This window comes from Artemia franciscana, chromosome 9 (assembly GCF_032884065.1).
Source record: "Artemia franciscana chromosome 9, ASM3288406v1, whole genome shotgun sequence".
In the NCBI taxonomy this organism is placed as follows: domain Eukaryota; kingdom Metazoa; phylum Arthropoda; class Branchiopoda; order Anostraca; family Artemiidae; genus Artemia; species Artemia franciscana.
Window position 1 is genome coordinate 35773833 of NC_088871.1, and position 24911 is coordinate 35798743.

The window sequence follows — 24911 nt, forward strand, 5'->3', positions numbered from 1 at the left end:
TTTTACTTTTTTGACAATTAGTGACGACTGCTTTCATTTAGACTAAGTACTTTCAATGGGAATTTGTTTATTTCGTTACGTAAAATAAATCATGAACAAACTCATTAACTGCATCATAGTGAACTTTAAGCACTAATGCAAGCAAAAAAAGTTTATATCAATCATTGCATATCAATTGATATCGTGAATCAGTTTTGTGATATCAATTATGATATCGTAAACAGATTTGGCACTATGGAGAGTTTCAATCCACTCTTCGCTGATAGTAACGTTGTGCAAGAACAGTCCATTGTAAAGCCGTATCGCATCTGGCTCTTCATATGGACATTGAAGCAAACGGTTGAAATATGTTGTCAGAAGATATACGATTTGCAATTCTGAATAGCTGTTTACCACTCTTTTATCATATTTATCAGCAGATACACTGACATTACATAGGTCTTCAAGTCGCCTCCTTCCAATAAGACAATCATGTTCCTTCAATTCAGGCCATAGCGACTTACCACCAGCTATGACTAGCATTGAAACCAATGCATCAATATGGTCATAACTGACTTTGCAGCGTTTGCGCCAGTATAATATTGCACAAACAAAAAGCTGAATTTTTCTGGGAAGTGAATCGACGACGCTTAATTCATTTCTGCTCAAGTCTAAAACCTTATTTAAAAATTCCTGTCGAATTTTTATTGGCAAGTCGGGAATTTCCTTTAAATTAGGAACACTTGCGCCCTTTTCCTGGTAAAAGTGCATTATCATATCTTTGATTTCTTCTTCCTCTCTTACCTGGACAATAATTTCTGCACATTTACCACCCTTTTCCGTCATGGATATAGTAGGATAATCATGGCTCAAGATTACTGCTGCGAAACCCCTGAGTATATCTAACGCTGCCAATAACGAACATGGCTCTTCCTTCTTTTCAACTTGTGGCACAAACAAGAACTCATGCTTGAGAGCAATTCTAAGAGCCCAAGGAGGGAGCCAGTATTGTCGACTAGCAGTCACAAACCACTGGGGCAGTACATTGTCCCTTTTTGAACGAACCAAGAAAAGATGGTCAGTTTTATCAACAATATTTTTAAGGAGGCATGCTTCAACTGGAATTTTCGTCGAATAATACCCAAGAAGCTTTGTTATATTGTCCCTTTTTTCTTCATCTACGGTAGATCTTATCTATAATCAATAAGGCAAATGAATTAAAAGAACAAATAAATAAAAGGAGCAGTAAATCTGAAGAGTTAGAATACGGAAAATACAAAAAATAAAAACGTAATATCAAGGCGTATCTTTTACCACGGGTAAGGAGCAGTCGATTCCAAGTAGCTTAGAAAGAGAACAAGAAATGCTAGTTATAATTTGTTTTTCTTTCTCAACCAAGAGAGGTGCAATTCAACCCCAACTATACGCCACATAAATACGCTGTCTGACGATATAAGTATAGGCTACCGCAAGAACCCTGACAAAAGAAAAATCCGGTGTGAATTCTTTATGGACTTGTCAAAAAGAAAAACCGAAACGGTTGAAATACATTCTTGCGTTGTGAATTCTTAATTCTTTGTGGTTCCAACCTTTCTGGTACGAGAATCCAACAAAAGGATCGTCCAACAAACGCAGGTAGTATGCTCTATAAATGCTGCGTCGTATTTTCAACCCCTCTCAAGTAAAAACATTTTGACAACCCCCCCAAAAGCATTGCGCTTATGTGCACCTTTGATTCTAAGGATTAACAAATTTAAATTAGCTACGTAAAATTCAGACACTTTAAAAAGAAAACAACTCTTGAGCGTCTTCAGCATAGAGCTAATATATTACACGGTCATACACAGTTCACAGCAGTCACATGTTTGGATCCCCCTCCCAACTTAGATGGGTGAGAAAGTAACTCTATTAAAATTTTTCTTTTTTATGTAATAGAAAAAAGCTAAAAATGCTTTTTTCATATTTGAACCTCAGCCCCTTCCCCTTATTACTCTGTTTCCCGTCCCATTCAAAAACAAAATTATGCTTAAATCTCTACTATGTTACAGAGAAACCGATGATGAGTATTGAGCCTTGAATAGTCAAGAACCGAAAATTGAGCTCATCACCTTTCATGTGAGCAATCGGTAAAACGTGGAAATCAGTCGTGCATAGAATAGTCAAAGGAATTTCTCTGGACTATAGGAAAAATTGAACATTCATACAAACTAAAAACAAACAAATCTATCAGTAGCTATTTCTCACATTTCTGATGTGATTATTTGTTTTGATTTCTGTTGGTCTTGGGTTTTGATTATTCTTTGTCAGTAATTACCGGTTGTTTTAATATTCAGTTATTATAGGTCTTTATTTTTGCTCGTCTTCAGTTTCAGTGTGGCTCTTAACATTCCATTGAAAGGTTTCTTTTACGGAAAGTTTTTTTTTAGTTAATTCCAAGAAATGATACGAATTTCTTTGTCAGGTATATTTAATCATTATTGTTGACAAACCTGAATAAGTTAAGGAATATGTAACTATTGTATCGAAATAAAAATCCAGCAAAGACGATTCGATCTGAATTTTCTCTGCTTTAAAAAAAAAGGTTAGAATAAAAAAAATGTTTAACTCCATTACTTTTCGTACTGCCGACTCGAATGTTTCCCTCTGCAACCATCTGCTGGCAGCATCTAGCTTTTTTTGAAAGCTCATATAGTTTCCACGGCTCCGAGGGATCACGCAGAGCTTCTCAAAGCACTGAAATCCACCATAATCATCTCCAAGCAGGATGAGCAGCAATGGCAGATGGCAACGATTCAAATGGAACATGCCCAGGAGCTTGTCAATATCTAAAATCCTGCAGGCAATGGATTTCCGTCCCTTCGCTTCAGTCGGGACCATTTGCATGGAATTAAAGGTTATTAGCTTTAATCCATGAATAATAAAGTCTGAATCACTGCTAAGTACTGGGCAATCCAGATCCCTGGCTAATGCAGCAATTTCATTATCAGCCTTATGATCATTTTGAATTATTTTAAAATTATAGTTCCTGCAGCATTTTGCAAATATCTCCCGTAGAAATATGGGATTCGGACAGTCATTAGACCCAGGGCTGCTGTTTATAACTGATTGTACTCTTCTCTCGGAACGTTGTGCCCGTATCTTCTCCAACTTGTTCGTTTCGAGATCAATCCTACCATCAAAAATAATGATGGGTCTTATGCTACACTCTTGCATTCTTATAGCGAATTTGTCACATTCCAGGAAAAATAAACTATAATTTCCACCAAAGGCTTTATTTAGTTTTGGATTTTGTGACAACCAGCCAATGAAATTTTGGGCATCTATTATTATTGGAGTGGATGCCAGTTCATGTTTGACCATAAATGCTCCTGTGTCTCGTTCTATATAAGACAGGAAGCCTCTTATACCCATTGTGGCAGCTGAGATAAACAGAAGAACGAACTGAAAAAAAAAATATGATTTCTTTTTACTTGTTTAAGAAAAGAGCCTCAGCTTATCATATGCAAGACAATTTCTATCGATTTTAGATTTATTGTCACCGTCAATTTGAAAAAAAAAATGTCTATTTCAATTTTGCTAATTGGCAGCAAAGACCATTCTGACCATTTCTATCTTAGACATTGCAAAGGCCTTAGTAAATTCAAAATCTTAAAATGGTCACTAAAACTCGCCGTTCTCGTTCAAAAGAGTCTTTTTTCAATACTTTAAAAAAATGTTGCTTATTGGTCATATTAGTCGACCCCATTTTTTTTAGTCACTCTTGAAGAACTGCGACAACTTGGGATTTGAACGACATTTTTTTAATGTGCAGAGTAGCAACGGTTAGCCAATGGGTGTGAATAAAAACAAAGCTAATAAAAAGGGTTTATTGGGCAAAAAACGATCACATTATCTCCAAGGCATGATTTTTGGAGCTTTCAATTATGCTGAACAAATGGCTATCTCAAAATTTTGGTCAGACGGTTTTGGGGAAAAGGGGACGTAGTAATTCGGCTAGTTGTTCTCCAATCTTTTCGGTTCCTTAAAAAAGGCACTACAACTTTTAATATCCGTTCGATTGAGACTTCTGTTGATGTTCAAGGACCATTGGTTTGATATGATCACCCCCAAAATAATTAAAACAAACGACAAAAGTAGAGAAAAAAAAAACACATCTGTGATCTTTCTTCTGGTAAAAAAATTACAAAATTCCACATTTTTATAGGTAGGAGATTAAAACCTCTACAGTAGGATTCTCTGGTACGCTGAACCTGATGTTATAATTTTCAATAAGATTATTTGGTTCTCAGGGGGTGTTTCCCCTCATTTCTAAAAATCAGACAAATTTTCCCAGGCTCGTAGCCCTTGATGGGTAACACTAAGCTTAATGAATGTTGTGGATTTGGAATCCTAGGCAGATCAATATCACTGCTTAAGTAAAGAGAAATGTGGGCATAATGTATTATTTATTTTTTTTTTTTTTGTTTAAACCAGGGCACTTCGTATCCAAGGGCTCATTCGATTGGAAAATGAAGGGGATAGTGCCCTTTTTAATAGCGGAAAGTGACCAGAGCGCAAATAGCCCCCTTTCCACGCCCACAATCCCTCAAACACTTCCAATCAAAATTTTGAGATAGCCACATTGTTCAACCTAGTTAAATAGTCCGAACATTATGTATTTGGGGATGAACAACTCTCAGGGCAAAGGTTCTAGGTATGCCCAGGGGGCATATAAGGTAAATATACAAACGGTGATCGTATAAACTTGGGAGGGGGCTCATTTACTAGTATTCAGAAGTTCTACTGCCCTTTTTCAGAATCAGAGGGATATGAGGGTGGATACCCCCCCAAACCCCTTGTTTTCCCGAAATGTATCAGATAGAAATTTGAGGTGGCCATTTATTGTCTTAGAAACTTAAAAAAGAGCTCGTTCGATTGCAAATTGAAGGGACTAGTGCTATTTAATAGTCCAAAGCGGTTGGAGGGCAACTAACCCCCTTCCCACTCCCACCTTTTCCCCAAACACATCCAATCAAAATTTCGAGATGGCTATTTTGTTCAACGTAGTTAAAAGGTCCGGAAATTTCGTCTTTGAGGATCCCCTCCCAGTGCCCTTAGGGCAAGGGTTGTAAGTTTTGCCCTGGGTGCACCCCCCCCCCATAGTCCTTGGGGCGAGGGTTGTATGTTATGACATGGGGGCATATAAGGTATATATATATAGAAAGGATGATCGTGTAAACTTCGGATCTGGCTCACTGGATTGATAATCAGAAGTCCTAGTGCCCTTTTTTGTTCAACATAACTGAAAGGTCCGGAAAATATGTCTTTGAGGATCGCCCCCCCCCCCCCATCTCCAGAGCCCTCGTCTGAAATCATAAATTGGTCACTGAAACTCGCCGTTTTCATTCAAAAAAGTCTTTTCTAATACTTTTAAAAAAGCTGCTTATTGGTCTGGTTAGCCAACCCACTTTTTTAGTTAGTCTTGAAGAACTGGGACAACTTAGGACTTGAACGACTATTTTTTAAACATGTAGAGTAGCAACAGTTTGCCGATGGATGTGAATAAGAACAAAGCTAATAAAAATGGTTTATTGGGCAGAAAACTAGCTAATAAGGGTAAGACATATGTAAGAATGAATGAAGGAACTTACAATTGTCTACGAAACAACTAAAGACTCTGCACATTAAATAGCTTTTGAATCCTTTCGAAAGTTTGCATTAATATTAATACTAAGAACCTAGTTTGATAAAGGATAGTCATAAAGTCATAAAGGATATCATAAAGTATGATATCAGCGACTAGAATAGAGGAATTGTAATAAACTCAAAGTTCAGAATATTTTTATCTTTCCTAGTAAGAATTTTAACCTAGTAAGATAAAAGATAGTCACAGTATAATATCAGCGACTAGAATAGAGTAATTGTAACAAATGCAAAGTTCAGAAATATTTTTATCCTTCACGAAATTCCCCCCGCCCCGGAATTTTTTTTCCCCATAGAAAATAATCCCCGTGGGAAATCCCCCAGCAGAAAATTCACCACCCCTCCGTCCACCGAAAAATGCTTACCACTCCCCAAACACATCAAATCAAAATTTGAGATAGCCATTTTGTTCAACTTGGTTGAAAAGTCCGAAAATTATGTATTTGAGGATGAACAACACCCCACAACCCTCAGGGCAAGGGTTGTAGCTATGTCCAGGCGGCATATAAGGTAAATATAAAAAGCGTGATCGTATAAACTTCGGGGGGGGGGCTCATTTACTGGTAATCAGAAGTTCTAGCGCCCTTTTTCAGAATAAGAGTGATTGGAGGGTTGATACCCCCCCAACCCTTGGGGGTTGATACCAACCCCCAAGGGTTGTAGCTATGTCCAGGCGACATATAAGGTAAATATAAAAAGCGCGATCGTATAAACTTCGGGGGGGGGGCTCATTTACTGGTAATCAGAAGTTCTAGCGCCCTTTTTCAGAATAAGAGTGATCGGAGGGTTGATACCTCCCCCCAAACCACGTATTTTCCCGAAATGCATCCGATACAAATTTTTAGATGGCCATTTGTTGTCTTAAAAACTTAAAATAGAGCTCATTCGATTGGAAATTGAAAGGGCTAGTGCTCTTTTTAATAGTCGAAAAGGAATTAGAGGAAAAAAAACCCTCCCACGCCCACTGTTTCCGCAAACACATCTAATCAAAATTTAAGGGAAAGGTCCGGAAATTAAGCCTTTGAGGATGACATCCTCCCCTCCCCCCAAAAAAACCCTGTATAGAAAGGGTTATCGTATAAACTTCGGAGGGGGCTCATTGGAATTGTAATCAGAAGTTATAATGCGTTTTGTAAGATTCTGAGGGACCGGAGGGTGGATAAGCATCCCCCCACACCTCTTATTTTCCAAAAATCCATATAACAGAAATTTTGTAACGGCCATTTTTTGTCGTAGAAACTGCGAAAATAACTCATTCGATTGGAAATTGAAAGGGCCAGTGTCCTTTTTAGTAGTAAAAAGTGAATGTAGGGTAAAAAACCCCCCTCCCACGACCACCAAAACACATATAATCGAACTTTTGAAATAGCCACTTTGTTCAAAGTAACTGAAAGGTCCGAAAATTATGTCTTTGAGGATGACAACCCCCTCCCTCAGCCTTCAGGGCAAAGGTTGTAAGTTATGCCCTGAAGGCTTATAAGGTACATATAGAAAGGGTAACTGTATAAACATCAGAAGGGGGTCATGGATTGGTAATCATTATCTTTAGTGCCCTCTTTAAGATTCAGAGTTATCAGAGCCTGTATAACCCCTCCCCCACACCTCGGGTTTTCCCAAAATGAAATTTGATAGATATTTTGAGACAGCCATTTGTTGTCGTAGAAACTTCAAAAACAGCTCGTTCGATTGGAAATTGAAAGGGCCAGTGCCCTTTTTTATAATTGAAAGGGATTGGAGGGCAACTAACCCCCTCTCTCGACCACCCTTTCCTCAAACACATCCAATCAAAATTTTGAGACAGACATTTTTTCAACATAACTGAAAGGTCTGGAAATCATGTCTTTGAGTATGAACCCCCCCCCAGCCTGAAGCCCTCTGGACAAGGGCTGTAAGTTATGCCCTGAGGGCATATAAGGTATATAAAGAAAGGGTGATCGTATTAACATCGGATGGGATTAATTGGATTGATAATCAGAAATTCTAGTGGCCTTTGTAAGATTCAGAGTGACCGAAGGTTGAATAAACCCCCCCACACACACACACACACCTCATATTTACCCAAAATGCATCTCATAGAAATTTTGAGATGGCCATTTATTGTCGTAGAAACCTTGAAAAAGGCTCATTCGATTGAAAATTGAAAGGGCTAGTGCCCTTTTTATTAGTTAAAAGTGATTGGAGGGCATCAAGCCCCCTCCCCCTACGCCCATCAATTCCCAAAGCAAATCTAATAAAAATTTTGAGATAGCCATTTTGTTCAGCGTAGTTGTAAGCTCTGGAAATTATGTCTTTGTAGGGATATCAGAAATATCAGCCCCCCCCCTACAATTATGCAATTGGTCTATTATGCTTTTTTAAACTAAAGCTGCTTTAAAGTAAATCCAAAGGTAATGTGTTGCCAATAAGACTCCCCAGCAATATATCGAGACGAATGGGGGTATTTAGTTGAAAATTTTGGGGGTACTACCGTTACTACCTCCGCTTTTACAATTTAAATAAATAAAAAAAAGTCTAAGTTTATTCAGGTTGTCAAAGAGCATAGATATAATCTTTTGGGAAGGATATTAAGTTTATTTTTCATGTCAACTTCAGAAGCTAAAAATTAAATTTAAAATTAAAGTGTTTGCGTCAGGATAAAAAACTGTATGAATTCTTATAGCAAAAAAACTGATAAGATATACAATATTTTTTTTTTTTTCATAAAAAAGACTATGTCAATAAAAAGCAACAGGAATTTATTTGAAAACTTTTTCCACAATACAAGTTTTCAAAGAAAAGTAGAGCTTCATTAAGCCAAAAATGAATAAAAACTAAGTATATTATCTTCCAAGCATAAAACTACTACAAATCACTATCAATAAATAAATGAAAGTCAAAACAAAAACAAATTTCAATAAATAGCCAAGTCAAACTCAAAACGAGCAAAAGTTAACATGAGTAGGACTGATAATCCCCATACCTTCTTCAGACCAGCACACAATTTGCGCTTTACTTAAAACAAAATGTGATTAGAATGTTTTCACCTTTCTTACTTTCATAAATAAAAATTATTAAAACCTTAAGGAACAAATTTCAGTATATATCAATTAAACTGACAATCCACGGTCATTTGTTTGTTGTTGTTGTTTTTTTTTCTTTCTTTTTTTCAAGAATAACAACTCCGTTTTGATTAAAAAGCTATTGAACAAAACCAAAATTTGCTTAATCGCTTTGTTTATAGAGATCATAATGGTCCAAAGAAACGCTAATTCTTTTGATATACCTATTGCTATCAGAAACCCGTTTTTTTAGATTTTCGGTTACTATGGAGCCGCGTCGCTACTTACTTACAATTGGTTACCACTAAGTTTTTGATGACTCTGAAAGAATCACAACTTCGTTCTGATTAAAAAGCTATTGAATAAAACACAAAACTTGGCTTGATCACATCGGTTGACGACATCATAATGGTTCAAGGAATCACCAATTCCTTTTAACAAAATATTAAATAAAAAAAACTAGTTTTTTAAACTGAAAGTAAGGAGCGACATTAAAAATTAAAACGAACAGAAATTACTCCGTATATGAAATGGGTTGTCCCCTCCGCAATCCCTCGCTCTTTACGCTAAAGTTTGACTCTTTGCCACAATTCTGCTTCTTAAAACAATTGAAAGCTTTAGCGTAAAGAGCGAGGGATTGCGAAGGGGACAACCCATTTCATATACGGAGTAATTTCTGTTCGTTTTAAGTTTTAATGTCGCTCCTTACTTTCAGTTTAAAAAGTAGTTTTTTTTTATTTAATTTCTGAACGTTTTTGAATTAAGGCATTTTTCATTTGGGCTCTCCGCACATGAATTATTAAAATGAAATTTTCATATTAATTCTTTTTTGGCTAAATGGCTTTCTCTTAGTTTTGATCAGACGATTTTGAGATAAGGGGGTGGGAAGGAGGCCTTGTTACCCTCCAATTTTTCGGTTACTTAAAAAGGCAACTAGAACTTTCAATTTTTAACGAACGTTTTTATTAGTAAAAAATATACATAACTTAAGAATTAACTTACGTAACAAACTTTTATATTCTTATATTTTTTATTATGTAATATGAGGGGGTTGTCCCCTCGTTAATACCTCGCTCTTTACACTAAATCTTAAGTTTTGTCCCAATTCTTTAAGAATGACCCCTGAATCAGAAAGGCCGTAGAATAAATAGTTGAAATTACTAAAAATACTTTAGCATAAAGAGCAAGGTATTTGTCTCCTCCTAAATACCACACTCTTTATGCTAAAGTATTTTTAGAACCCCTCATATGCGTAATAATCTCTGATCGTTTTAAGTTTTAATGATACTCCTTACTTTCAATTGAAAAAACTTTTCATGTTTATTTTTTCATTTTTTTTTTATAGTAATGCTAGAAAATCCTGCGCCCTTTTCATTGAATTTCTCTTCCCCCATGACATATTCCTCCAAGGTAAGATCCTCCCACATAGCCCCCTTTCCTCAACCTCACCCCAAACCAAAAAAGTCCCCCTGAAAACGTCTGTACACCTCCCAATAACCATTACTGTATGTAAACACTGGACAAAGTTTGTAACTTGCAGCCCCTCCCCCAGGGACTTTGGGGAGTGAGTCATTCCAAAGACATAGTTATTATGGTTTTCAACTATGCGGAACAAAATGGCTATCTCAAAATTTTGATCCATTGACTTTAGGAAAAAATGAGCGTGGGAGGGGGCCTAGGTGCCCTCCAATTTCTTTTTGTCACTTAAAAAGTGCACTAGAACTTTTCATTTCTGTTAGAATGAGCCCTCTTGCGAGATTCTAGGACCAGTTGGTCGATACGATGACCCCTGGGGAAAAAAAATAAAAATAAACACGCACCCGTGATCTGTCTTCTGGCAAAAAAACCCGAAATTCCACATTTTTGTACATAGGAGCTTGAAATTTTTGCTATAGGGTTCTCTGATACGGTGAATGCGATGGTGTGATTTTCGTTAAAATCCTATGATCAAACAGTTCGTGGTAACGAACTGTAGTAAGGAGCGACCCGGCTCAATAGTAACCAAAACTCTAAAAAATGGAATTTTGATACCAATAGCTATATCAAAAGAATCGCATTTTAATGCTGGTTTTAAATATATAAGTTTCATCAAGTTTAGTCTTACCCATCAAAAGTTACGAGCCTGAGAAAATTTGCGTTATTTTAGAAAATGGGGGGAAACATCCCCTAAAAGTCATAGAATCTTAAAGAAAATCACACCATCAGATTCAGCGTATCAGAGAACCCTATTGTAGAAGTTTCGAGCTCCTATCTACAAAAATGTAGAATTTTGCATTTTTTGCCAGAAGGCAGATCACGGATGCGTGTTTATTTGTTTTTTTGTTTTTTTTTGTTTTTTTTTCCCCAGGGGTGATCGTATCGACCCAGTTGTCCTAGAATGTTGCAAGAGGGCTCATTCTAACGGAAATGAAAAGTTCTAGTGCCCTTTTTAAGTGACCAAAAAAATTGGAGGGCACCTAGGCCTCCTCCCACGCTAATTATTTTCCCAAAGTCAACGGATCAAAATTCTGAGATAGCCATTTTATTCAGCGTAGTAGAAAAACCTTATAATTATGTCTTTGGGGATGACTTACTCCCCCACAGTCCCCGTGGGAGGGGCAACAAGTTACAAACTTTGACCTGTGCTTACATATAGTAATGGTTATTGGGAAGTATACAGGCGTTTTCAGGAGGATTTTTTTTGGTTGGGGGGAGGGGTTGAGAAGAGGGGGATATGCTGGGGGAACTTTCCATCGAGAATTTGTCATGGGAGAAGAAAACTTCCATGAAGGGAGAGCAGGATTTACTAGCATTATTTAAAAAAAAAATTAAAAAATAAATGTGAAAAAGCTTTTTCACCTGGAAGTAAGGAACAGCAATAAAACTTAAAACAAACAGAAATTATTACCCATATAAGGGGCTCACCTCCTTATGATACCTAGCTCTTTACGCTAAAGTATTTTTAGTAATTTCAACTATTTATTCTACGGCTTTTGTGATTCAGGGGTCATTCTTAATGAATTGGGATAAAATTTAAGCTTTAGTGTAAAGAGCGAGGTACTGACGATGGGGCGAATCCCCTCCTATATGTAATAAAAACATGAGAATACAAAAGTTCTTTACGTAAGCTAATTTATAAGTTACGTAAATCTTTTACCAATAAAAAGATTCGTAAAAAATTAAAAGTTCTAGTTGCCTTTTTAATTAACCAAAAAATCGGAGGGCAACTAGGCTTCGCCCCCGCTCTTTTTTTCTCAAAATCATTCGATCAAAATTATGAGAAAGCCATTTAGCCCCCCCCCCCCCAAAAAAATATGCAAAATTTCGTTTTGATTATTCCTCTGCGGAGAACCAAAATCAAAACATGCATTGATTCAAAAACGTTCAGAAATTAAATACAAAAAACGAGTTTTTTTTAACTGAAAGTAAGGAGCGACATTAAAACTTAAAACGCACAGAAATTACTTCGTATATGAAAGAGGCTGCTTCCTCATCAACGCCCCGCTCTTTACGCTAAAGTTTTTTTACTGTTTTAAAAAGAAGAATTGAGAGAAAGAGTCAAACTTTAGCGTAAAGAGCGGGGCGTTGATGAGGAAGCAGCCTCTTTCATATACGAAGTAATTTCTGTGCGTTTTAAGTTTTAATGTCGCTCCTTACTTTCAGTTAAAAAAACTCGTTTTTTTTATTTAATGACTTTTAGAGGGTGTTTCCCCCTATTTTCCAAAATAAGGCAAATTTTCTCAGGCTCGTAACTTTTGATGACAAAGATTAAATTTGATGACTTATATATTTAGAATCAGCATGAAAATTCGATTCTTTTGATGTATCTTTTAGCATCAACATTCTGTTTTTTAGAATTTCGTTTACTATTGAGCCAGGTCGCTCCTTACTACAGTTCGTTACCACGAACTGTTTGAATATTCTGCAATACACTCTTTTGGGATTTTTTATACAAGCAATAACACTTATTCTTTTTATTTTCGAATGAGCCCTCTCCCTGTTTTCTAATACTAATAGTTTGATACAATCACCCCTGGGGCAAGACCCATCGATAATCTTTTTCTGGGAAAAAGAAATGTATAATTCCTCAGTTTTTTTTCTGTAGGAGCTTGAAACCCCTACAAAAAAGCTCTCTGAAATGTTTAGTATGATAGTGATGTTTATGTTAGGGTCACTTGACTTTGAGAGGGGGGTCCTTCCTTTTTCTAAAGTCAACCAAATCTTCTCAGGCCCGTAGATTTTGGTATGTGACTTTAAATCATATCTTTTTTTTTACGTTAGGAATCGCCATACAAAGTCAATTTATTTCGGTATGTATATTTATTGAAAATTTAATTCAAGAGTTTCGGTTACTAGTAGTCCGTATGTCCCCTTACTAACACTTCGTTCCCACGAAATTTTTTAGTTTTGCAAAATATATTCTACATGTATTTGAAAAAAAGCTTCACTATTACAGAATCCCTTGTTCTTTTGTCTTAATTTGAGAGCACAGCTTTAAATAAGAGCAGACCTGTCCAGGGGGAGATTATCCACAGGGTTGAAGTTTCTGGAAGGGAATTTTCCACTAAACCAATTTTTTTCCGGGGGGGGGGGATGTTTTAAAGTGGGAGTTTTTTAAATAAGCCTAAATTAAGGGCTATTGAGAAAGAAACTGGTTAAGAAAATAGCTCCTACTTGCGTAGTTAGAATTGTTAATGTAGTTCACATGTAATGTAGTGAACACATTTTAACCGCAGCTCCACTATACTTCACCCTAAAAATCCCAAAATCCTTTGTGGGATTCGTTTTTTTCTTTTTGTATAATGGGTTACAAATAAATAATTACCTAGAGTATCATGCCTTCTGTAGTACGATTTAGTTAGTAATGCTTGATTTTTTAGCATAAAATACTGCCACCTCGTGGTGAATTGTCCCATAAATACCCTCCTCCCGGTAGAAAGTTGCTCCCACCGATAATTCCCCAGGTAGAATTTTGACATTCCCGGGGAGTGGGCAGTATTTTTCTTTTCGTTATAATAAAATTCGTAAATAATTAAGCTATGCAATAAAAAACTTCCCTAAGAATTTTAACAAATAAAATTTCATTCGCAACCTTTTGGCTGATATGAAGACCCATATTTTTGAAGGGCCCGACAGTGCTTTTCCTTTGCAAACGTTTAACATTATACATTACTTTAAGTCTTTTAGTTTACCTTATATAAAAAAAACAAGCTTTAACTGAAAGTAAGCAGCAACATTAAAACTTAAAATGAACATAAATTATTACATATATTAGGAGGTTCGCCCCCCCCGTCAATACCTCGCTCTTTAAGCTAAAGTTTGAATTTTGTTCCAATTCTTTAAGAATTAAATAAAAAAAAAATTGGTTTTTTTTAACTGGAAGTAAGGAGCGACATTAAAACTTAAAACGAACAGAAATTACTCCGTGTATGAAAGGGGCTGTTTCTTCCTCAACGTCCCGCTCTATACGCTAAAGTTCGACTCTTTCTCTCAATTCTACTTTATTAAACAGTAAAAAACTTTAGCGTAAAGAGTGGGGCGTTGAGAAGGGAAGTAATTTCTGTTCGTTTTAAGTTTTAATGTCGCTCCTTACTTTCGGTTAAAAAAGCTATTTTTTTATTTAATTTCTGAACGTTTTTGAATTAATGCAAGTTTGATTTTGGCTCTCCGCACATAAATTATTAAAATGAAATTTGCATATTAATTCTTTTTTTGGCTTTCTCTTTGTTTTGATTAGACGATTTCTAGAAATAAGGGGTGGAGAAGGAGGCCTAGTTGACCTCCAATTTTTCGGTTACTTAAAAAGGCAACTAGAAATTTTAATTTTTAACGAACGTATACTTTACTCCACTATACTTCACCCTAAAAATCCCACAATCCTTTGTGGTATTCATTTTCTTCTTTTTGTATAATGGGTTACAAATAAATATTCACCTAGAGTATCGTGCCTTCTGTAGTACGATTTAGTTAGTAAGGCTTGATTTTTTACCATAAAATACTGCCACCTGGTGGCGCATTCGCCTCTATCGCTTCCACCCTGGTTCTCTATTAAGAAAGCTATCCTTACATAATTTAATACGCGAATGCCACTAATGTGTAGTAGTCTAGATTAGTGACAGATGAAAGGAGCGAAAATCATCCACTTGGCTTGGCTGTAGTTCTTTTTATAAAGTTTTCGCTTAAACATAAAAAGCTTGGTGTCACCAACCCCCAGTAGCGGCTCAGGCCTCATAATCTTGGGGGGGGGCAAGGTGCCTAATTTGGATTGTAAAAATATAGAATAAAAGGAATGCAGTGTCAGATGTAAGAAAACTGAGGGGAGCGGGGACAGCTGCCCCTCTGCTTAGGCCAAGAGACACCATTACCCAACCCTTCTAAAAATCGTGGCATCGCCACTAGGTAGCGCCGGAAAAAGAACTGGTTTAAAAAACTTATTTAGGCCTATTATTCTTGCAATCTTATTATGAAAATCACTGATTTTATAGGCTTGCAGTATTTTTTTTTCTTATTTCTACTTCAGAATGATGGATATTAACAATTTGAAAGAAAATCAGCAAACTTGAATAGAGCCCAGGGTTGTATCCAGGCATTGGAAGGGGGTAGGCACTTTAACACGGTAGTCACCATAGAATACCAAGAATGTTGCAATTATTGTTCAAAAGAGGTGACAGACTAAACAGTAACCCCTTTACTAAGGAGATTTTCCAAAAAATTGGCATTTTAAGTAAAATTCAAATATATAAGCTTTTTAAAGGGAAGGGGTGAAACGATATATTTACCAAAGTTGGAAAAACTCTAGTTTAGCGACTTCTTGCTATCTCGGAAAGGGGTTAGGTTAGGAAAACGAAACTTTCGGGGATGGGTTTACAGGCTAAAGTATATCCCGGGAAGGTTTCTTAAAGTATCCACCTCCACTCCTTCTCCCTCTAGAGGGCCCTGAAATTCACCTTCTAGACAGATCCTATGCCTATTGAAATTTTGACAAAACAACATTTTACCTTAATTTTCAGTTACTAGTTGCTTTTCCTCTGCCTTTAGTTCTGACAATGCAGTTCTTGTTATTTGAGTAGAATTCTGAGCCAAATCAATGTTTTTTTTTCTTCAAAATTTAGGAAATGTATTTGCATATCTTTAAAACCTTATAAATTGGGATTGAGCAAAGTTGTGAAGCTGAAAACAACTTTGTTGTACTTCGTTCAAGCAGAAGATCTATTTTGAAAGGTTTCACTTTTATTACACACATATTTTTAAAGGTCAGGACCCTCTAGAGGGCGTGAAGGTAGGTACTTCAAAATACCTTCCCGTGACTACTTTAGCCTTTAGACCCATCCCTGAAAGTTTCATTTTCCTAGCCTAACCCCTTTCCGACATAGCCAAAATTCACTAAACTAGAACTTTACCCCAAAGCTTTATTAATAAACTAAATCTTACATAATAATCCTACCTACTAAAAAGATTTCTGGTATTTAGTAACTTAATCGAAAACACAACATACCTTATCGACTCTTCCTTCTTTTCCCGACAAATGTCCGTTGGAAACTGATCTCAAATAGTTAGCTCGAACTTCGAAATTGAAACACACAGCAACCCAGTCATAAAATCACTGCAAAATACGGCAAATGACTTGCTTACTCAGTTTTCATAAAATGTTTTTGTGTGTGATGAAGACAAAATGTTTGGGTTGTGTCTTCTTTGATATCGAAAGATTTGCTCTGTGTTTATATTTTCTGCAGTTGTACAGATGTATGTGTACCAAAAATTATAATTGTGAATAAAAAAGAGCACTTGTTTTTTACCTTAGTTGTACAAAATCAAAACACGAAAGTTGAGCTTTCAGCAATTATAGCTTAAAGTTATTTCAATCTAATTTGCATAAGACGCAAAATCATGCCTAGCTGGAATAAAAGGGAATCCTTTGGGCCAGAGCTTAAGAGGGGGCCAGTGTTGTAGGATGTGAAAATTTACCATAAAATTTTTATTTATTTATTTTGTTAATTTGATTGATAATCTGCAAATCTTTTTGAAGCCAATAATTTTACTTTTTAATAGGCACAAGGTAATCACACATGAAGATTAATATTTAGAGGGAAACACTCTAAAAACGAAACATTTGAAAAATTGAATTTTCCATTCAACACTGTTTCATAGCGTAATGGCTCTCCCCTTACTCTACTGAGGCGAGTTAAAGCCCAAAATGACATATCTACCTATTGTTGCAACAAAAGTCACATCTACATTAAACAAACATTTTGTTCGGTAGCACTATATTCTGTAGGAAACACCATCAGACCGAACGCTCTAACGTCGCCTATAGTAAAGAGCCATTAGTCTTCAACGTATTATTTTTCTTCCGAGTGTCACTTGATACGAAGAGGGTGGTCGTAAACAATTTTGAGGGGGCTCATTCGGTTAAAAATAAAAAAGTTAGAGTTCTCTTTTTAAGAGTCAAAAACGATCGAAGGGGATCTGCCCCCACCCTTACCTCTTTTCGCTGCCAATCCCCCTATAGCCTCCAAAGACAGTAAATCGAATTTTAAGATAGTTATTTTCTGGAAAATACTTAAAAGATTCTACAAACATGCTTCCAGACGTAATATGACCCCCACAGGTCCTGGAGCTAGGGCCGCAAGTAATGAAATTTGGCAATTGTTTAACGAGACGTTACATAATGAAATTAATGAACTTTTCCAAAGAAACGTAAAGAGCTACATTAAACCAAAGATGTGCAATATTTAAGAGTTAAGTAATATTTTAAGCGTAACTGGGCGCCGAGGCTCCGTACCAAGCGGAAGCAAGGCACTAAGAGCACTGCTTGGACCATCCACGACCAGCTTGAGAAGGGATCGAGCATCCTTGAGAGCACCCAAGCCCAACTCCGTAGCCAGTCGCATGTTACTCCAAGCCTGACACCCTCAACCTCATCCTTATCCCGAAGTTAAGGATCCAATTTGCCGATTTCCCTTACCTACATTCATCTATTGCCTAGAGGCTGTCCACCTTGGGGACCTGATACGGTTATCGGCACGGTGTGGTGGGAGGAGTAGACCCTTGCCCTCATCATGGTTTTCAAGGACCGGCAAGAATGCACGGCCGTCGCTCAAGTGTAACGCTCTTCGGAAGATTAACCCTATCTCTCCGCGGAGGAATTCCAGGGTTTGTATCTCCTTTACACAGAATCCCGGCACTCCCGCCAGCTTTCCATGGCCAATTCTCATCCCCGAGACGGATACGAGGATCCGAACGTTGCCCCAACCAGGTTGCCGAATAAAACGGGATTCCCTTTCGAACTTGCCACGAGCCGCACGCTTTGCAATCAACACATCGTGTCTCTTCCTTTCAACGCTCTTCTTGTGCTACCATTTTAGGTTTTGCTTAGCACCAACTGAACCATGTCCAAAAACTGTTCACGTGGAACCCTTCCCCACGTCAGGTCTCAAGGATCTCTCTCGAGTATTTTCTACTACCGCCAAGATCTGCGACACTGGCCGCTCCAGGCAGGCTCACGCCCAAATCCTTCAACACAACCAACGCGACCCCCCTACTCACCGGCGTGTCAGCGATGATCACCAAGGATCGACGAGCTCTGCGACCGTCGGTCCGGTATCAGCACAATGCTAAAGCGCCTCCCATTTTAAGGGCTAGTTGCTTCGGCAGTTGAGTTTTTGCACATTCCTAAGCGGTTTCTGACCTCCATTGCCACCGTCCTGCTGTCTAGAGTAACCAACTCCTTTCCGTGGGGTCGGGAATATGCATTGGCTGTGGCACTTTAACCGGACATTTGATTCATCCCACAATACCAGTTCTGCTTACCAAAAGTGGCCCACTGGGAACTCTGATCCGAAATCCTTGCCGCTCACCACGGTCGGCAAGGCATCTCACCCACTCGCTTATACGTTTACGTTTTAAATATTATCTAACTTTATTTCTGCTCATATTTGGTGTAATCATCTTTTTACTTTTTCGAAACTTTTTTGTAATAAAATTTTGAAAATTGCTTTCTGTCCTTTTTTAATTTACAGAACCTTTTTATCAGTTAAGAAAGGGGTATTTGAAATCTTTTTGTTTTTGTCCATGAGAAGCCAGATTTTGGCCTACCATTTATATATTGGATGAAATTTGATAACACTTTTTAGTAATGGTTGCACTATACTGCTTCGGGTGGACAGGTACTAGAAATATTCAAAGATAAGACAATATTTAATAGAAAATATTAAAAAATAGGTTGAAAATCTGCAGAATCTTGGGATTTTATAGGTTTGAATGATTTCTACCCCCTTGAGTATAGAAAAATATTGGTCAGGCATCCCTCGCAACTTGGCCCGGAAGCGTCAACATAAGTCCCATTACCAAGCAAACATTCGCAGTTGTCCCCTCTCGATCCTTCATTCTTCATGGTGAAGTTTTTAAGTAATTTTAAAAAGACTTCTATTTAAATGGCTCTTGTGTTTCAGGAGTTACTCTTACTTTTCTAATTAGAGATTGAACAAAAAGTCAAACTTTAGCGTAAAGAACAAGAGTTTGAGGAGGAATAACCCCCCTATATATACGGAATAACTTCTGTTCGTTTTAGGTTTTAATGTAGCTTTATACTTTCAGTTTAAAAAGCTTGCTGTTTGTGTAATATCTGGTCGTTTTTTAAATTATGCTGAAAAATCCAGCTTCCCTCCATGGAAAATTCCCTCCTGCATGAAAAACTCCTCCATGGGATGTTCTTCCCGCGTCAAATATCCCCCTCTCCGGAAATTCCCTCCAGACAACTCCACCCTCAATGGAAATTTTCCCAGAAAAAGTTCTTGCGGACGATTCCGCCTGAAAAATTATCCTTCGCAGGTTTTCATTTGAAAAAACTTTAATTTCTGACCATTTTCCAAATCATGTGAGAAATTAACCCCTTCATGGTAAATTGTCCCATAAATCCCCTCGTCCCGGTAGAAAGTTGCTCCCAGGTAGAATTTTGACATTCGCGGGAAGTGGGCAGTTATTTTTCTTTTCGTGATAATAAAATTTGTAAATAATTAAACTATACAATAAAAAACTTCCCTAAGAATTTTAACAAATGAAATTTCCTTCGCAACCTTTTGGCTGATATGAGGACGCATATTTTTAAAGGGCCCGACAGTGCTTTTCAATAGACCATCAGATAAAGGATTCCTTTGCAAACATTTAACATTATACATTACTTTAAGTCTTTTAGTTTACATTAAATAAAAAAAACGAATTTTAACTGAAAGTAAGGAGTAACACTAAAACTTAAAATGAACAGAAATTATTACGTATATGAGGAGGTTCGCCCCCTCGTCAATACCTCGCTCTTTACGCTAAAGTTCGAATTTTTTTCCAATTCTTTAAGAATGACCACTGAATCACAAAGGCCGTTTAATTAGAATAAATAGCTCTTTTGAAAGTCCTAAAAAAAACTTTAGCGCAAAGAGAGAGGTATTGACGAGGGGCGAACCCCCTCATATACGTAATAATTTCTCTTGGCTTTAAGCTTTAATGTTGCTCCTTACTTTTAGTTAAAAAAAATGTTTTTAAATTTAATTTCTGATCTTTTTTAAGTAATGATCTAAAATGATAAAGAGGATTTTCTCACCAGCGAAAATCCCCCCCTTAAACGTCTGTATACTTCACAATAGCCAATACTATATGTAAACAATGGGACAAACTTCATAACTTGCAGCCATTCCGCCGGGGAATGTGGGGGATTAAGTCATCTGCAAAGACATGGTTAGTAAATTTTTCGACTATGCTGAACAAAATGATCAAAATTTTGACCGGTTGCCCTCTATTTTTTTTCCACTTAAAAATGAGCTCTCTTGCGATATTCTAGGGCCACTGGGTTGATACGATCACCCCTTAAAGAAACAAACAAACACACATCCGTGATTTTCTTCTGCCAAAAAATTCCACATTTTTCCAGACAGGAGCTTGAAACCTTCGACAGCAGGGTTCTCTGATATGCTGGATCTGATGGTATGATTTTCATTAAGATTATATGACTTTTAGGGGGTGTTTTTCTCTTTTTTCAAAACTAAAGTAAATTTTCCAAGGCTCGAAACTTTTTATGGTTAAAACTAAACTTGATGGAACTTACATATTTGAAATCAGCATAAAAATCAAATTCTATAGACGTGCCTATTGGTATAAATGTTCCATTTTTTAGAGCTCGTTACCACGAACTGTTTGAAAAGATTAGCTTTAATTTGTCTTCAGGGTTGTAAATCCGACAAGTTAGCCCATGAGAAAACCCATAATGCTTGTTGCAACAGACATATAGCATTTTAGTTGGACTGACTAAAGTAAACCTTATTCCAATCGAATATTCATTTTATTGTTTATCTTAGAATTCTAGAATTATAGAAGAACATCACGAGCCAGTTCATTTAAACCGTTTTTTCAAAAATATGTTGCTTCACATCCTTCACAGATCGTGAACCAGTAATTTTGTTTACTTTAAGTTTCAACTTCACTATTTATTTTTATCAGAAAAGCTTTTTTTTATTGAATTATATTTTTTCGGTTTTTAGCTTTGAAAATATTGACAATAATCCTTATAAATATTTTTTTTCAACTTAGGCAACGACACTATTGAAAATAACACAAGTTTTTGCTAAAATAGCGTATCAAACATACATTTAACTTCAAATCTCTCATAAACTTTACCTTAAAAAAATCTAGGATTTTCCAAAAAATAAAGGCTTTCAACTAAACTGAACAAAATCGCTCTCTCGAAAATATGATCAGACAACATTTTAGAAAAACGAAGTGTGGGAGGGGGCTAGTTGCCCTAAAATCAATTGGCTGCTTAAAAAGGGGGCACTAGAATTTTGATTTATGTTGGGAGCTATAAACTTCTATAGTATGGTTTACTGATTCGCTGAATTTTATGGTGCGATTTTCATTAAGATTCCTTGACTTATTTTGGAGGGCGGTTTTCTCCCCATTTTTAGATAATCACACAATTTTTTCAGCCTCGTAGCTTTAAAAGCCAATTCTTTTTATGTTCTATTGATATCAAAATCCGTTTTTCATAGTTTCGGTTTGATCCGTGCCACTCCAAATAGTTCGTTACCACGGACTGTTTGATAAGAAGTACTTTCAAAGAACTTTAAGGTTTAGCGTAAAAACCGAGAGTTAGGGAAGGGGCAGCTTCCCTCCTATGTAGAATAATTTAGGTTGGTTTTAAGTTTTAATATTTCTCTTTGCTTTCAGCCGAGAAACTTGTTTTTTATGTAATATGAATTAAAATTAAATATAAATTAATGGTTTCTGAAGAAAAAAAAATACAATAAATCTCATACTAATGAATATAAGTTAAATATTAATTCAGATGTAAAATGAACACAAATCAATAAATATGTACAACTCAAAGCAAACAACGATTACTCTTAAACAATCAGTTTAACTTAGAACAAACAGAAATTACAGAAAACAGGGACTTCCACTGTGCCTAGTAAACATCAGAGCGTCATTGACAGTTCATTGAAGAAAAAATACATTTTATACGTTTTATCTTTCATAACATTAATAAAAATAAAATTACTGTGATTTCCAGGAATGAATATATACTAAACTGTCAATCACCGGAGCATTAGATCTTTTCAGTAACGTCTGTTAATATATGTACTCTCGCTTCATTTCATCCACCAAATTTGTAGTCCGATTGCCAGATTCGATGCAGTTCTTTCCTAGCGTCGAAGTTGTCACAAATTGTTTCAGAAGCTTGGTGATATTTTGAGTTCTTCGAGGTCGTCCTTTCTGACCAACAGAGGAGGGTCTAGTCGCGGGTTCATTCACAGCTGGTACTTCGATTTCGAGTTCTGTCGCAAACTCTTTAGCCTTCTCGAAAAGCAATACGGATGAAGCGTCTGAACGCAGGTCGGTGAGTTCGCTTCTTGTGGCCTGAATCAGGGTGCACGATCGGGAAATAACCAAGTCGACAGCCTGGAGCTGCTGAGATAACGAGTTCTTCGCTCGCATAATTGCTTCTATGTAGTGCAATTGGAAGATAACAAGGAACGATTCCATCTTCTTCTGGAGCCCAGCTGCCTCTGCCCGTGCTTCGCCATGGGCTCCCTCGCTTACAGCAGAAAGTACAGCTAAAATACATTCATATTGGAGTCTAACATTCGATATAGATCGATACCAGTAAGACCATCGTGTGGAAGCACTTCTTTCCAGCTCCAGAACTGGCAGTTCGGCAGCTTTCTGGGCCTCAACAAACAACTGATGCCGAGTGCTGCTGTTGGAAATGATTGTGTATAGAGTCTGGACAAGTGAGAAAAAAGAACCAACAGTGCCGACAGATTCAACGCAGCTGGCAATGACAGAATTTAGCTTATGTGCAAGGCAATGAATGTAGATTGCCTCTGGCGATTTTGCTCTCAAACGAGCTTGAACACCGGAGAATCGTCCACTCCTTACGCTTTCTCCGCTGTAGAACAGTGCGACACAGTAGTTCCAATCGAGTCCAATTCTTGTCACTGTGTCATGAATGAAATTTGCTAGACTTTCAACATCCAGGCTCTTCATGTGATAGCATCCGATCGGTCTTTCTTTTACTTTTCCTTCTTCGAAGTAACTAAGAAAAATGACGAGCTGCTGTAACTTCGAGTTGCCCTTCGTTTCGTCGACCAGAACGACAAAGTATTTGGCACATTTTAATTCTTGCACTATCGTACGCTGAAGCCTGGAACCGATCACCGAAATAAGATCGTTCTGGTATTCATGGGATTTGTAGTGATTGTACCATCTCTGCAGCTTGTTGAAGATCGTAGGAGAGTACTCTGCAAGAAAATTGCACGTCTCGACAAAATTTCCCTTGTTTGTCGAGGATTCTATTTCGTCGTGCCCCCTAAAGGCAATGCCGAGTCGGCTCAATAGAGCTGTTACTTTTAATAAGGCTTTTACGTGCTCTCTGTTCTTCTTGATTTCCTAGTTTCTGTCTGTCATTAAAACAGACGCGATTGGTTGCATCTCCTTGGCTTGTATGGCTTTGAACTTCGCCTATAAAACTGCACTGTCTTTGTGGCGGTCACTTCTAGTATGCTGTTCGTAAACATTAGAGATGACTTTCCATCTTCTCACGCCGACGTCTATGAAAGGTCTAGACCCGTACCTCTGCCCGGGAAGAGTAGACGTGCCGCCAAAGTGTCTGCAGCGGAAGCAGTAAACAGAATCATCCTGGACAGAGTACTCCAGCCACGGGTGCTTTTCATAATATGAAGCATTGAATGACCATTTCGGCTGACCGTTTGCTGTCACTTGCGCAGGGTATTGTACTAGTTTCTTGGACAGAATGGATTAAGTTGGACATAATGGATTATTAAGGCCGGCAAAGGGCCCTTTGCGGTGGAAGCTTGGGCCCCCCTGGAAAATCCGGGGATGGGCATGTGCCCACCCCTGCCCCCTAAATGGCACCTCTGTTCACAATGACATATTGAAAAGTACCCTTGTAGTTAAAAGTTCAAAATGGATAAAAATAAAAATTCTGGACACGAGCATAAAATGGATACGAGACGAAGAATGATGGCTGAATGTGCAAGGGGTTCGAAGGATATTTCCAGAAATTTTGGTAAAATATCCGAAGATACCCGGAAATCGAAAGGTAAGTTTTGACTAACAATTAACCCCCTCCACCCTCAGAAAGTCCTTAACTTTAGTTTTGTGACTATTTAAATAGCGAACGACCCAATAGGGCTTTCATGTGAATAAATCTATCTATCTATTTATTTTAACTATGTAGCTAATTTGGTTGAAATTAGATGAATGAAAGAATTAAGAGCAATTTAGGTCAGGAACAGATACATTGAGGTCGAAGGGAGCAACCCTCCTCCTAAGACACTTCTGGCACACATATTCCGTTCTTTTTTCTTTTTTTTAATCCTTTTAAACTAAATTTTTTAATTTGGTGCCCACCTCGAGTCACATTGGTGCCCCTGGTTCAGCAGCCCCCTTACCCAAGATTTTACTCTTGATCTGTTAGAGATTCAGACATGAAACTGCTCTCACGATCAGTTTACGAATCATTTTGTCATAAAATTATAAATAAACCTGATCATCTTCAGAATGTGTTTTCTTTGTTTCTTTTTTTGGCAGATATGTTTTATTCTCTTTCTTGTGAGCCCGTCGATTTAGGATATGGTGTCTGGGCTTCAATGAGGAAGATATGACAAGGCAACTTACAACATTAATTTACGTTAAGGAGTAATTTTTTTGAACTGCCCCTATGGG

At 37.3% G+C, this 24911-nt stretch overlaps 2 protein-coding genes across 2 annotated transcripts; both read right to left on the minus strand.

Moving 5' to 3' along the window:
- Positions 1–50: 50 nt before the first annotated feature.
- On the minus strand, positions 51–16271 carry LOC136031343 (protein asteroid homolog 1-like). Its single transcript, XM_065710833.1, has 3 exons — positions 16174–16271; positions 2593–3420; positions 51–1173 (listed from the first exon to the last, which is right to left on the minus strand). Exons 2-3 carry the CDS (start codon positions 3388–3390, stop codon positions 172–174), a joined length of 1800 nt encoding a protein of 599 aa, XP_065566905.1. The 5' UTR covers positions 3391–3420; positions 16174–16271; the 3' UTR covers positions 51–171.
- Positions 16272–22292: 6021 nt separating this feature from the next.
- LOC136030812 (zinc finger MYM-type protein 1-like) lies at positions 22293–23210 on the minus strand. The gene has a single exon (XM_065709858.1). It carries the CDS (start codon positions 23208–23210, stop codon positions 22293–22295), a length of 918 nt encoding a protein of 305 aa, XP_065565930.1.
- Positions 23211–24911: the final 1701 nt, after the last annotated feature.

Coding starts and splice junctions, on each gene's coding strand:
- LOC136031343 (XM_065710833.1), bottom strand. CDS start 3,390: ATGGGTATAAGAGGCTTCCTGTCTTATATAGAACGAGACACAGGAGCA. Junction 1,174..2,592: donor TCGAGTCGGCAGTACGAAAA/GTAATGGAGTTA, acceptor TATTGATTATAG/ATAAGATCTACCGTAGATGA.
- LOC136030812 (XM_065709858.1), bottom strand. CDS start 23,210: ATGAAGAGCCTGGATGTTGAAAGTCTAGCAAATTTCATTCATGACACA.